General features: G+C 43.8%; 1 protein-coding gene across 1 annotated transcript in view; it reads right to left on the bottom strand.

The window, feature by feature from the left end:
- Nucleotides 1-3,266: 3,266 nt before the first annotated feature.
- LOC311020950 (serine protease HTRA1A-like) overlaps nucleotides 3,267-14,423 on the bottom strand; it is a 21,012-nt gene continuing 9,855 nt past the window's right edge. Inside the window, exons 4-9 of the mRNA XM_084021233.1 lie at nucleotides 7,203-7,397; nucleotides 7,089-7,121; nucleotides 6,858-6,972; nucleotides 6,188-6,245; nucleotides 5,986-6,081; nucleotides 3,267-3,948 (exon numbers count right to left, since the gene is read on the bottom strand). Coding sequence (XP_083877359.1) covers nucleotides 3,780-3,948; nucleotides 5,986-6,081; nucleotides 6,188-6,245; nucleotides 6,858-6,972; nucleotides 7,089-7,121; nucleotides 7,203-7,397 — 666 coding nt within the window. The 3' untranslated portion in view covers nucleotides 3,267-3,779. The remainder of the gene's footprint in view (nucleotides 3,949-5,985; nucleotides 6,082-6,187; nucleotides 6,246-6,857; nucleotides 6,973-7,088; nucleotides 7,122-7,202; nucleotides 7,398-14,423) is intronic.

A 14,423-nucleotide genomic window follows, 5' to 3' on the forward strand; every position in this document is an offset into this window, starting at 1 on the left:
AATGTAGTCGGCTAATAAGTGAAGAGAGAGAAAACGGAATAAGATCAAGTGAGCCACGACAAGTTTTATGTTTGATCTGCTGAGTTAATTGTAGTTCTGAACAATGAACACAAATAACCGTTTTCTTCATAATCTATTTTCCCCATTAACTTTTATTTGGGGTACAATTGAAGTCAGAGAGTCCAGTCTGTCTGTCAGCAAGAAACAGGTTTTATCAGATTTTTCTATTCAGTCACACAATGTTCATATGAGTTGCATTATTTCAATTTCCCCCAAAACATTTATACTAATACATTATTGTATAGACACTATAATCATAGTGTAGGTTTTAAATGTTGACTTTACAACCAGAATATCAATAAATATGGACACACATTCTGAATAAATAACATAAACGTGCTCTGCCAGTAGGAATACAGAACACAGTGTATTGCTAAACACGGACGGACAGAGAGAAAACACTACCATATACCAGTGTGTCTTTACTCATATTTGTACAGTGAACATGTGTTTAGACACAAACTCTGTCAGAAGTCTCTCCATGTGACACTTCAGAGGAAAGGACATCACATGTCTCTAAGAACACATTTCCTAGTTTCCTCTGTAGTGGATGCAATTAAGAGACTTGGGTTGCAGCCCTACATTCGGGTGATTACACATTAAAAAAACTGCTGGTTTCTGGATTCCCTGAATTTTGTGTTTTTAATAATATGTGATCTGTCAGAGATCATTTATATCCCACTGATGAATAAGGGCAGAATGCATTAGCACCATGCAGAAGCTCTTGATTCATACAGTTAAGTGAGCAGCAGCAGGCAGTTAAGCGGGAGATTGAATGACAACAAGCACATCTTGTAATCTCATTTTGAGGTCTGCCAGTGGAGACTGCAGTGAACGCAGTGAACTTCAGCTCCGAAAGAGACAGAAGTTCTGCTGGAGACGGAGCGTTGCTTCTCCCAGGAGAAAGCCACCGAGACGCAGCTGAACAATCAGAGGGAGAGTAACAGTCAGCTCAAGGATGCTCTGCAGAAAGCTGAGGAGCTGCAGAAGGAGAAGGCTTCCTTCTAAGCGGAGCTGAAATACGCCTGGAACTACAGATTCCATCTGAAGATTAACGCCTCCCTACGTTCACAGGAGATGGAGGCTGTGCAGCAGATAGTGAACCAATCCAAGGTTTCCCATCGAACCCAGATTGAGGAGCAGAAATTAGAGCCTAGCAGGGTCACAGCATCTCTGGAAACAGTTCTCTGTTGCAACATATAGCCTGAAAATACAGTTACATCTGGTTTGATATGTTTAAATACGGGTCCAAATTTAATTTCTTTCATCTTAAGGGATTCTATTTACCACAATAAAGCCATATCATAAACACGACACAACTTAAAAAATTAGTTGTACTACTTTAATATAATCTCCACACGTAGACAACATACAATCTAATAAATTATATCTTATACAATCAATAGATTTAATTGACCATATAATTTGACCAGCCAAGTTTGATCACTGTGTGCTCACATGACTGAGTATTGAAACACCTGCAGCATGCTGGAAACAGAAAACATATCTATCACAAACACTGGAACCGGTCCGGGGTGCAGATGGTGTCAAATGAATGAATAGTGCGTTATAAACAGCCCGGGCCTGCAGGGGCAAAGTGGTCCCAACTGTATCAACACTCAAACATTACTCAGCCCAGAGAGACATCGTAGCATCAAAGCATGGACGTCCTTAATGATAAAAATGAAAAAGTGACTCCTACTGAATAGCCCTATATTCTACATATAATGGGGTCACAGCTGTTCTCTGGAGTACTGCAATGCGATGATATCAACGGTAAAGTGGCTACTCCGTGATTCTTACTTTTCCAGATGAGGGAGAGGTCCTATCTCAGATCACAAAAAAACAAATGTCCAAACGTTCCATCATCATGACGCAACATTTGGACAAAGATATGAGGATGAAATCACCCACTATAATCAGTCAGTGTTAAACATACAGATTTTTCTTGGCTTCTGCATGTGAGAGAGAGGCCATCACTCCACAGCAAGGCTCGGCGGTGGTGAGGTAGTAGGCCATGCCCCGGGTGACAGATAGTCTTGAGCTCAGGTTCTGGCAGCTTGGCAGTCTTTATACTTCATTCAACAGGCAAACTTTCAGCGTCCAATGTATGCTGTAATCTTTCTGAATGTTTTGCAGTCTTGGAATAAATGAGTCAGGGAATCGGTGCCCATTGCCAAGTGAAATAAAAACAGAGCTTGAAATATTTGCAACATAACCGGACGGGTAAATCACAAGAGACTGCAACATTTATACAAAACCATGAGATGGCAGCAACACTTGCTTGTCCTTTTTTTTTTTTCCTTCCAATTTGCACCTCTGGCATTACCACAAATGAATCCATCTATCAACTGGGCGTCCAGTAAGATAATATTTAACCTTAAGTCAAATGTCCAGTCGATCCTAAAAATAATGTTTGATTATGATACATGTCTGCGGGTTGCGTAACATCATGGGAAAGCATCTGTAATGCAGCTTCCATGTAGTGCCTTGTAATGGAAAATGGGTGAAGGATAAATATCCACTGGTTATTAGAGGTCTTAAAATCACACGTAAAAAATCGAGAGCCACACTGCCGAATGACAAAAATGTTCCTTTATATTTTTAACCAAATACTGTAAAGCTGTTGATAATCTTGCTGTAGACAGCGATGAACAGCAGACCTGTCATTTGAGTAATGGCAGGTTACATTGTAACAAAAGTTCTGGCACCATGTTTCTACTGCAGATTTCACGGTGAAAGAGAGAGACCTTCCTGTAGATCTTGAAGCGTTTTGTCATGTGTGCTGATTTCTGTAGTTCTCATGAGATCTACTTCGTCTGCTTCGTCCAAAATGTATGTGGTGAACAAAAATCTCTACCAAAACATTGAGTGTATTCATGCGAGCCCCACATCTGTGGCTGCTGCATTGTGGGTATAAACTCAGTTTGGCTCGCTCTCCTGTCTCTGAGGTCGGCCTGCAGAGCCTGTGGCCCAACAATTAAACCAGACCACTATTAAGCCCATATGAAGGCAATAAAGTCCAATTTAAACCAGATCCTGATTGTTTTTATGTCCTCTTTGTGAAAATATTGTAATCTCAACCGGAGTGCAGTCCATCTCAAAATGTGTGTGTGTGTGTGTGTGTGTTTATGAGGGTGTGAGCTTGATTTAAAGTGAGATGGAAAGTAAATGAGAAAGCCAGCATGATAAATGTCAAAACAAAAGAAGTTAAACCCTTTATTTTGTTCTCAGTATACATCACATAATCAACAACAACAAAAAAAAAACATTCTACAGTACTTTAAAAAGAGAAGTTTAGAAAACAGCAATTATACACATTTGCCCAGCGAGTCTCTAAATTGCTTCAAATTGCAGTGGAAGGCCGGGCTGAGCATAAGTCCGTATTAAAAAAAAAGACACAAAACAAGAGAAAGCAGATAAAAAAAAACAATATGCCAATAACCAGCTCCTACTGTTTGGGATCAAACAGTCGTAGCATCGATCGAAGCATTAAAGGCTAAAACACACACATGGAGAACAAAGTGTGCAGTGCTGCTTTTAGAGCGTCTGCACAGTCATGTCTTTCAAGGCAAAGCCAGGATTTTCCTGGATGTGTGGCGACGCTGGCATTCAGCCACAGGAAGAGGGTGTGTCAGTAGAAGCCGCTCTCCGATATAAGGTCCACTGGTGATAGGTCAAGCCTAGTTCCAGCCCCCTGCGGTGTGCATTGTGGTGGGTCAAGGATCGATCTCCATGGGAACGACCGTTAGGATGGCGTCCTCATTTCCACGGCGCACGACTACTTTCAAGGTCCCCTCCCGTTTGATGGCGGCGCTGACATCAGTCGCTGATGAGATCCTCTGGCCGTTGATAGAGATGATGACGTCGTGCTCCTTGAGTCCAGCGCTGGAGGAGAGAAGAAAAAGGAGAAGAGTTGACCATGTCATCAAAACATCCCACGTTAAAGGCCAGCTGTTGCACGTCATCCCCGTCATTCTCTACCTTCATTTCCTGTCATACCTACCATTTGTACTACCTTATAAATGTAAAGATGCCACAACAACAACAACAACAACAACAACAACAACAAAGGGTCAATGCTGTTCCTGATATGGCCTTAGTCAGTGTGTCAGAACTTAAACCTCTGGTGATATATGGGGGCCAAAAAGGGCCAAAACCATCAGTGAAGTGATGTGAAATATTTTTGTGTATTTAAAGCATCCATCCACCCACCCATTGTCTACCGCTTATCCTGGGTGGGGGTGGGGGTGGGGTGCTGGAGCCGATCCCAGCTGTCATTGGGCGAAGGCAGGGTACACCCTGGAAAGTTCGCCAGTCTATCACAGGGCCGACATGTAGTGCTACCCACTACACCACCGTGCAGCCGTATTTAAAGCATATTTGTTATTTCTCTAATTATTATTCTTGCATTGTTGTAAAAAATAAATAAATAAAAATGAAAAACATAATGAATTCTCCACCACTAAATATAGTTGCACTATTATAAACAAATGCAGTATTTACATAAGTTACATTTGCTTCCTTATTTATTTTTACATTTGCTAAAAGCTACAGTGCCCAGCTGTTTTTTTTAATTGAACAGAAAAACAGCTGGCAGCTGAGTCTACTAAGACACAGACTACATTATTGGTCTTGGTCTTTTTCATTTGATGACAATAACAAAAATTTACAATATCATCAACCCTATTCTTAAATGTGCCTGTTTTATGACAATTTCTTCCATCTGTTTGCATAGTATTTTAGTATAATTATTCATTAAAACAAGAGTTATTATTGTTACATGGCATACAGATAATGGATAACAAACTTGCCATCACTCACACAACAAAAGTCAAAATGAAGTTATCTTGATCAAAACCTGAATCAAAGTAATATCTGTTTCTAATGGAACAATGGTGATGGGAGTGGTCCCTAACCCCTCACCATTATCCTAACCCTATGCACAGCGAGGCCAGAGTGCGTAGCAAGTAAAAACATGTTGGTCAAACATATACTCATAAATGAGTATGAATGAATCATGAAAAAAACAAACCAGTGAACCTGAAACCACACGCAGACCAAGCAGTGATAATAAAGCGAACTCTCAACACGGCTGCTTAATCACGGCCACGTGTTAACACAGATCCCGACACCTTCACTTGCAATAGCGTCCGTAAACTCATTATACTCAGCCGCTCTAACGCCTCCGACAGAGCAACTGGATGTTTCTCGGCAGCGGGGTCAAGATTTCAAGAAGGCCATTAAGCGACTCCAAACACAGCGAGATCAAAAGCGTGAGTGCTGCCTTGAGAATAACATGCATTATGAAAGGAACCACAGAAATGTTATTACGCAAAAAAGACGGGTGATTTGGGCAACGAGTAAAGTCTGACGAGGCCCTGTAGGGGACGCCGCTCTGGAGTGGGCTGGGCGAGCAGGCGTAGGGGAAACCACAGCGCGGCTAGTTAACTCCCTGCATGAGGTTTTGAAGGAAATAGCTGACCTCAGCGTCTTCCAAGCCCCACTCTGCCGGAGCTGTGGTGGTGGAGTGGGCCCGCGATCGTGGGAGGAGGGGGACATTTCAGAGGGCCAGGCACTCCAGGCACGCCAGAGCGAGCCGTGAATTTATGTTCCACTAAGACAGCTGTGTGGGAGGCTACGTGTGCGTGTCTGAGTGCGTGTCTATGTGTGCACACTTGACAGCTAGAGGAGAGAAATAAAGGCAGGAAATGAAATATACTGTCCATTTGCTTTCCGAGAAGGGAGAAGGAGTCGCGTGGAGAGCGATGACAGGGAATTGAGTGCACATGTGTAGCATAAATATCGCAGTCAGGGACGACTTGCATTTGTGCTTTGCCAAAAAAAACGCGATGTTGCAATCAAGTTCATGTAAACTGAGCCCACTCTGATGGAGCCATATGGGGGAAAAAAGATCTTCCTTACATCGCAGCTGGTGTCTTTGCGATGACCTCCATAACGTAAGCTCCAGAGGTGATGTCAGGGAAGTCCCGGTGTCGGGTCTTCAGCTCCTTGGCCAGCCTAGAGGTAAAGAAAGAGAGTTTAGTCATCCCCCAACGCAAACGTTCCAATTTTCTTTTTTTTCTAAGCATAATGAAGAATGCACTGCTGCTATTTCACAACTTACGCTGGAGTGAGAGTCATCATCCTCACGCCAATATACTTCTTCTTAGCAGCCGCTCTCCCTGGAGATGGAAAACAACACAATACAATCATTCAACCTCTCGCCTGCGACTGTCTGGGCTCTCAGTTTTATGAGGCCGTGTGTTTTCAACTCCAAAAAAATAAAAATAAATATCCTCCAAGGTATTTTCCCCTCCAGTATGTTAGTCCGACACATATTTCCTTCCTTCAGATTCTCTCACTTATCTTACATGTACTCTGTCTTCCATGTGTTGTCCTCAATTTAATCATGAAGCCAGGTCGGCCGTCACGTATGAAATACATATGTGCGCTGTTCCGAAACACTAATATGAGGTAAAGTTTGCAAACCAATAAAAAAACAAGAATAACCTGATATGAACTGGCATTTTCTCTTTTTATGATTTATATGCAATGTCATAATCCTGTTGGGTAATGCTGGGCGCGGATTCATAAAACTGGAAATGTAGTCAATATATCTCAGAAGATGAAAAATATCAACTAAAGGAATGACGTGCTGAATTATATCCTATTTGGAGAGCTCGGTTCGACTCTTGCAGCCAACGTCCAGAATTTACCGCTGACAGTTTGTCTTGGTGATTGAATAGAAGCAATAAAATGAAAACATAATAAGTTGTGTCAGCGAGAGCTCATACCTCTGGACTGCCTGTCGTAGGACTCCGCCAGGAACTCTCGGATTTTGTCTGAGGGGATGGCGAAGGAGATGCCCGCCGTCACTTTCAACGTGTTGATCCCAATCACCTCGCCGTCCTACAACGGCAAACCTCAGTCAAGTTTCTGGTAACGACTGCAAATTACAATACGGATTTTTAACATATCCTGGGAATGTAAAAATGGGTCTTCTACAAAGAGAAGAAATAGCTCACCAGATTTAACAGAGGCCCTCCAGAGTTGCCATACTGTGAACCAAAAATGTACATCACTTATTATTTGTGTTTTTGAGGAAAGCGAAGCGTATGCATGCGTCTCGGCTCACATACATTTATGATAGCATCGGTCTGAATGTACTCCATGTCGGAGTTGCGGAGGCCCAGCTCTCTGCCCCCCCGCTGAGTGGTGCTGACGATTCCCGTCGTCACGGTGTTCTGGAGGGAAAACGGGCTGCCGATGGCGACCACGAACTCCCCTGGTCTCAGGTCTGCTGAATGGCCCAGCAACAGCACAGGAAGCTTGGTCTGCAAGAAACACAGAGGGACGACGTGTTCACATCACTGGACGCCAAAGAGGTAAAAAAAAAAAAGTGCTACATGAGGCTTTGCAGAATAAATCTAACGGAGGCCAGTAAGTAGGAACAAACACATAAAAATGTATGAAGTCAAAATGACATGAGGGCATGCAAAATGCATTGGCTCTACAGAAACATGTTATTATTGTATGATCAGCTGCTTCTTATGCATGGAAGGTGGTCAAAATGAATGATTGCATTGTAAATGTGATCCATGGGACATTCTTACATCGATGTGTTTCGCTGATTATCGCAAAAGACAATGTAATGCTAAATACTTTTCTAATGAGCTCTAAAATAAAATAACTGCAACTGCAAATAACCTCCTGAGCTTTAAGGGCTTTGCATGATCATGTGTTTTATGAGAGGACAGCGGGGAAATAATTACAGCGAAACCACTAACAATCTTCTAAACACAGCCCAATCAATGCTGCATTGCAATGCTCCCCACACAGGAACAATTACTACGTTTACACCGCAGTAAGAAGTGACATGTACGTCGAACAACTGGACTCCAAAATGCTAATAATCAAGATGAAAAGCCTCTTTGTGTAACTGAAAGTGTATCCGAGCTGAAAACTCACTCCTAATGGCAAGTGTGTGCCAGACGGGCCACAGATGCTGGAAAAAAACGACCGATACATAATAATGAGCACCTTTAGCTCTGGTTAACCCCGTTACACTGAGCTGGCCTCCACAGACAGACAGGATATATTTGTATGTTTCCTTCTCTGTATGAAATCATTTCTGCCGGGCAGCCTGCCGTCAAAGCCCACGCACCCTCACATCACGTGGGAGCAGGCGGGACTATCTTAACGGACCCGTACCGAGTGCTCCTCCTATGTATCCATTTTGTTTACTCGGGGCTATAAATAGGAGCTGGAGGAGGCTGCGATGTAACCGAGACAGCAACACAAAGTTGGCACACAAGGACAAAAGAGTCATTGTGAAAAAAAAAACGCTCAAATATGACACATCACAAATCACGTTACCCTCAGTCACTAAAACATGACTCCTAGCCGCCAACTCTCTTTTCACGTCTGCAGACAGAGACGAAATAAACCGACGGTAAACACCTGATTCATAAACGAGCATAAATGAAATTGGAAAATTAGATAGCGGGTAAAAAATTGGAGGCACACCTTTGTGTCGACACGTTAGACTTCGCAGTAAACGATCTTGACCCCTAAGGTGAAGTTATTATTAGACGTTGACAAAGATAGCGATAGACAGTAACTGAGGAAGAGCGTTTTAACCCTACTTTCCACACACACACACACACACACACACACACACACACACACACACACACACACACACACACACACACACACACACACACACACACACACACACACACACACACACACACACACACACCTGACACAGGAGTAGCAGTGTGAGATAAGAGTATAACCAGATGGAGGGAGGAAGCAAGAGAAACACGCACAGCTGAGAGAGAGACGTCAGGTGGATGCAAGTCACTGCCAAGACATTCAAGACTGGGGCCACCGTGATTATGATAACAGTCAGCGATACCGGCGGTGTCATAGCAACTGTTGCTATCGCGGGAAAAAAAACCTTGTAGCTCCAAAATGTCAACTTTGAGGAGCTTTGTGTTCCGTTGACTGCAGTTAACCCAGACGTGTTCTGAGAGCGTAAAAGAGAGCAAAGCAGAGTTAAAAAATCACAATGCATCCAGAAAAATCATAAAGATAGTGCAAAATGCATCGCTGAGAGCCACACAGCGCCTCGGCCTGAAGGCAGAACAAACACTGAGCATGCAGACTGCCCACGTTTTTGTTTTTGAGAGAGACCACCTCGCTTACATATCACTTACTAATCGTGACGAGTCAGCAATCTGGAATGAGTCGTGGAAAATCATCTCGCCATGTGAGTCTGCCTCCCCCTGACCGCCCGAGTGACTCACTCGGCTATTTCAGACGATGGTTCCGATCGCACCCGTGCTTCACCCGAAGACACTACAGCCGCACTTACAGGAAGGAGGCAAGGTGAACAAAGGGAACAACAAACGCCACAAACCGCCGGAAGCGAGGAGGACGAATGAGTCAACCACAGTTCTGTTTGATTTTATGCGATGCGTATTGGCCGAGACCGGCTTACGGCCGAAGAGACATTTTATGGTTCAAGACCTGAGAAAAGCACGCCGTTTGATCAAGACTACGACTAAGGATGGGTTCGCTCTGAATATGAAAGCTGTCACGAAGGAAACTATGTTTTCCAAGTTCTTGAGCATTTAGATAACAGAGAAAACCGGGGCATCAGATTAAAAGAGGGTGGATTTATCAGCTCCAAACACGCAGTCGCAAGCAGCATGTGGTTCTGATCCAGCCTCTCGCACACAACAAGCTTCGTCACATTTAGGGACACCGTGGCGACGGGTCACTGCTTGCAGACAACCAATGGGTTCTCTATAGTTGCTATAGAGATGTGTCATTGTTTGGTGTAACGGCCTCGCTCATTTAAAATCCATTATGCTAACTGCCGTTTTACGATCTGAGGACCAGGTGCAAACTTTAACTCCATTCAAGCTGGGACGCACTTGACTTAATAGTTTCTGAGGCCCATGTGTAGGCATATATACGCACAGAGAGAGAGAGAGAGAGAGAGAGAGAGAGAGAGAGAGAGAGAGAGAGAGAGAGAGAGAGAGAGAGAGAGAGAGAGAGAGAGAGAGAGAAAGGTTGCCAGGGCATGAACCCTCACAAACTCAGGTCTGTAAATTAACACCCACACACCTGGTACCGCTTAGATATACTGCCAGACCGCTAGGAAATACACACATACAGATGAGGAAGCTGCTTCGGTTTGGCCGGAGCATCGCCCGAACTGTATAAGCTCAGTTATAGTTGCCTCACACTTCTACTGTTGCTTTCATGCAGGTGACATCAAAGCATGGGACCCTTGAGCATTCGTAACGCAGTTACACCCAAAGACTGGGTGAGAAACCACAGGTGGGTTGCAGTAGATTTTATGAGGGTTGCCAGATAAAAGTGCGTGATTTACTGATTAGGCCTGTTGTGGACGCGGAGTCCCCAGAAAAGCCGTTTTGGAAACACCGCACTGAAGGGATAGGGGGTTTTCACCGCTGACGGGTGCCCTCGGGGTTGTGCTTATGCAGATTGCAACGCGGCAGGATTCAGCACGCTCATGCGTGACATCAAGTCAGAGGATCAGAAGATCAGGCAGAGGGATCGGAGAGATGGGACACCGAATGTGTGTGTGCTTATCTGCTTATACGGTGTTTGAATGCCTCTTTGTGCAGGCTTGCTAGACTGAAAACAAACAAATGTGCAGGTGAATGGTGCAAACCGGGATTTTTTTCCACTCAAAGCCATAGACAACACCTGAAAGTGGGTCTTAGTTCAACTAAGTGATTCCTCGGTTACATCAACATGTTCAAATCCCACTGGCGAAACCATATCCTTGCTGACACTAGTAAGGAAACCACTATGGTTTCCATATGTTGATGGGGAGGGTTTTTTTAGTCGGTATAAGAGCAAACATATGTGCGTGAGTTCCGTGTGTATGTTCCACTCTGTGTAGTTTTGCATGAGAGCTCGGAGGACTTGAGGGCGTCTCAGCTCGGGCTAGACACCACAAAAACTTTGAAGTGCACAACTCACAATGATGAGAGGAGATGAGGTCTTCATTTGCTTCAGGAATACCTAAAGTAGATCAACTATAGCTTTCTTTTAGCTAAAGTATTACATCATACTATTATTTATATCCTTTTAAAATGTTTCACCGTGCTCTGTGATGGCAGCGTTGGCCCCGGTGTGTGTCGAAACCCTGCATGCTGATAGGATAGTAAAAACGATGACTGTAATTCTGATTCCTATCGGTTTTATATGAAGCTGTTATATTGAAGTCTAGACTGCTTTATATGGCTGGAATCTCCTCAAGCAACCAAAGGGTTCCTGGATCCATGTTTAAAAACCAGAGGGTTATAGACCTGCCTGTGCCCAAATTGTGGAGTAAGACAGTTGTAATATATGGGTTAGTAGATAATAGAAGGCAGAACTGGCTAAATTCCACAAAGACATACTTTCTCACACACCTCTAGTGATATCTAGCCACACAGATGGTTTAATATGTCCAGGTTTTGATGTATCATCCTTTGATAAAACTATGGAGATGAAAGGAATTTTTCACACAACAATAAAAAGTCATAAAAGTCCTAAATTGAGTGAACTAACCCTTCAAGGAAGGGTCAGGTGATATTATCTATCCGCTTATTCCACTTTAAATTAGGTGGTGTGACAGAATCAATCAAAGCCTAGTCTCTTCTTAGTGTAAAAATAAAATGAACTGAGTGAATGCCTCCAATAAACGCACAGTTGTCGTCAACCGTAGTCTTGGATTTCTGAAACGCGTCGTACGAATCATAAGTGACGCCGTTGACTGTGAACTCGGAACAGTTATGGTTCAGGCAGCTGTGGTTGGAAAACAATTACGCAGTTAAAAAGTAGGCCAAGAGAAAGTGAATCAAAACCCAGCAGGGCACAAAGTGTGGGTGTGTGTTTTCCTTGCACCCCCCCGACTACATCCCTAAGCATGGGAACCGTTTTGGTCACAGGGACAAGAGATGAAGGAGAGAGGTTGGGTCAGGAGGAGAGGAGGAAGTGATTCATTTCCCCTCTGCCCGTCTCTGAAGGACGACATGCAGTGTCTTTCCACTGGCAATGATGCATGTCCTCCACGTCCCTGCAGTGAGTTGTCCTCATCCCACACACACACACACACACACACACACACACACACACACACACACACACACACACACACACACACACACACACACACACACTTGAATAATTGATTGCCGGCTTGCATTTGTCTGTCAGAGCCGTTCATCTGGGGAAATGCAGACATGTCTCGCTTCCTCGGGAAACATTTACCCCGTGTTGCTGATAAACAGATAGATAAATGCAGCAACACATAGCTACATTCCATCCCTTTCCTCTCCGCACGTAAACACACACATAGATATTCCAATAATAGCCCAGTCCAACCCGGCACCAGGCAAACATCCAAGAGGGAGAGGGGGCTTGAGATTGAGACTCTTAATATCGATGGGCAAAGATATTTTAAAAAAAAAAGTCCTTTTGTTTCGGGGGACCACAAACACGAGGCCAGTTTTCCCTGCCACACTGCAACGTCTCGTAAAGCTGAATTTAGCACCAGGGTTAAGTTAATGGCTAATGTATTTATAGTTACATCCAACCGTTTCATTTTTGAGGCAACTTTATTCACTGGTGTTGAAAGTAGTATTAGGAAGGTTTCTACTTTAGCTTTAATCCAGAACTCCAAAAGCTTTGGAGCTGCAGTGTGAACCAAGGCAGGTCAGTGCGTTCCCTGCATTCAGCTGCATTAGCAGCATCGAGCACTCACAGTCTAGGTTAACGACGGGCCATGCAGTAAAAATTATCTGGAATGATATGGAAAATGGAATCATACATTTGAGTGTTTTTATGTCGTTCCAACACCGCGATCGCTTCCAAGTCTGCGGGGGTCAATGTGATTCAATGAACGTCCTTCCAAGTCAGCGAGCTCTCAAGTCAGAGTGAAAGCAGGTAAATCGGAACGCGTCCAAGTCATCGCAAGCACTTCCAAGTGAATGTGACCGTGTCCAAGTTCTGAGTAAGAGAATGAGGTTAACGAGAGGCCTTTTGAAAAGCTGAAGCACGGCGAGTTCTATCATTATTAAAATGCCCTCATTAGCCTATTAGATCACATAGTCCTCCAGACATATAGATACATTTTCCAGGTTTTAACCACAACGTTCTCTGTCCCACTTGCTTTCTCCCCCCCCCATCCTTTCGACACAGGAACAAGTGAGTGCAGCACTTTCCCCCTCTTTCCTTCCCCTCTGAAGTTCCAGCTGCTGCAGACGGACTAATGTATCCCCCAGAGCTGAAGGGCAGACCACAGCCCGGAGCATGGCCTGGATCAGGCTACCAATAAACTCCAATTTCACATAGAAAATGGAAGAGAAAGAAGACAGAAGTGAGTCTTCACAATCGGGGGAAAAAACTAACTTTTTAAAAACGCTCTAACTCATGAACTGGTACGATTGTTTATTGATTATCTGTGGCTGCTTCTGGAGTGCTGATGTTGACAGCATTCAGCTATTTAACAGAGAGAATGCTGTGAGGGAAAGAGAGAGGAGCAGAGACCGAAGGCAAATGTGGCTGAGGGAATGGAGGACGGGAGATTAGGGACATATATTCAGCACCAAATGTATGAACTCTCCATTATACTGAGGACTTTTAGGACTTCATCTTCACTCAAGAAGTGAAGTGATCCAGTCAAAAGCACCCAAAGCACCCGAAGCACCGGAGCAACGATGTAAGTGGACCTTGAGTGGCTTGTTGCTTTTGGCAACTGCTGTTTCCAATCAAGAATTAACCATCAATAGTATGAACGCAGCTTTTGAAGGAGAATGCTGTGTCCTCACGAGGACTCCAGACTTGCTTTGACAGCACTCTGTTAACTACACCTCCAGTGAACTGTCCTTGAGTAAAGGAAGAACATTTCAAAGCTGGAATTTACATTTATTACTCTAGGGTACTGGGAATTAAATACCCTGTAGCTATAGATTCGGATGACTATACTTTCCCTTTTAAATTGAATCCAAATGACAAGTTAACTCATCCTCCTACCCTCTCATTAGAATTCACTCATCCTTTAATTTTGCCCTGTATTAGTCTTAAACACACACGCACCAACTTCTCCTCGTTAGCAGAAATGCCACTTCTATGTAAATCATGTGGCCCTTTCCAAAGAGACCACATGTCTTCTGGGACTCCATCACTGACTCATGACCTGCTTCACACAATGCCTTGCAGTCTTTAAGTATATACCCATAATGCTGAATGTCTTCACCAGTTTGACACCCTGGCTACATACACCCTGGCTGTCATTTGATTACAATTAACCTACTTTATGACAATCA

The sequence above is a fragment of the Eutrigla gurnardus genome, assembly GCF_963514095.1.
Source record: "Eutrigla gurnardus genome assembly, chromosome: 11".
Lineage (NCBI taxonomy): Eukaryota > Metazoa > Chordata > Actinopteri > Perciformes > Triglidae > Eutrigla > Eutrigla gurnardus.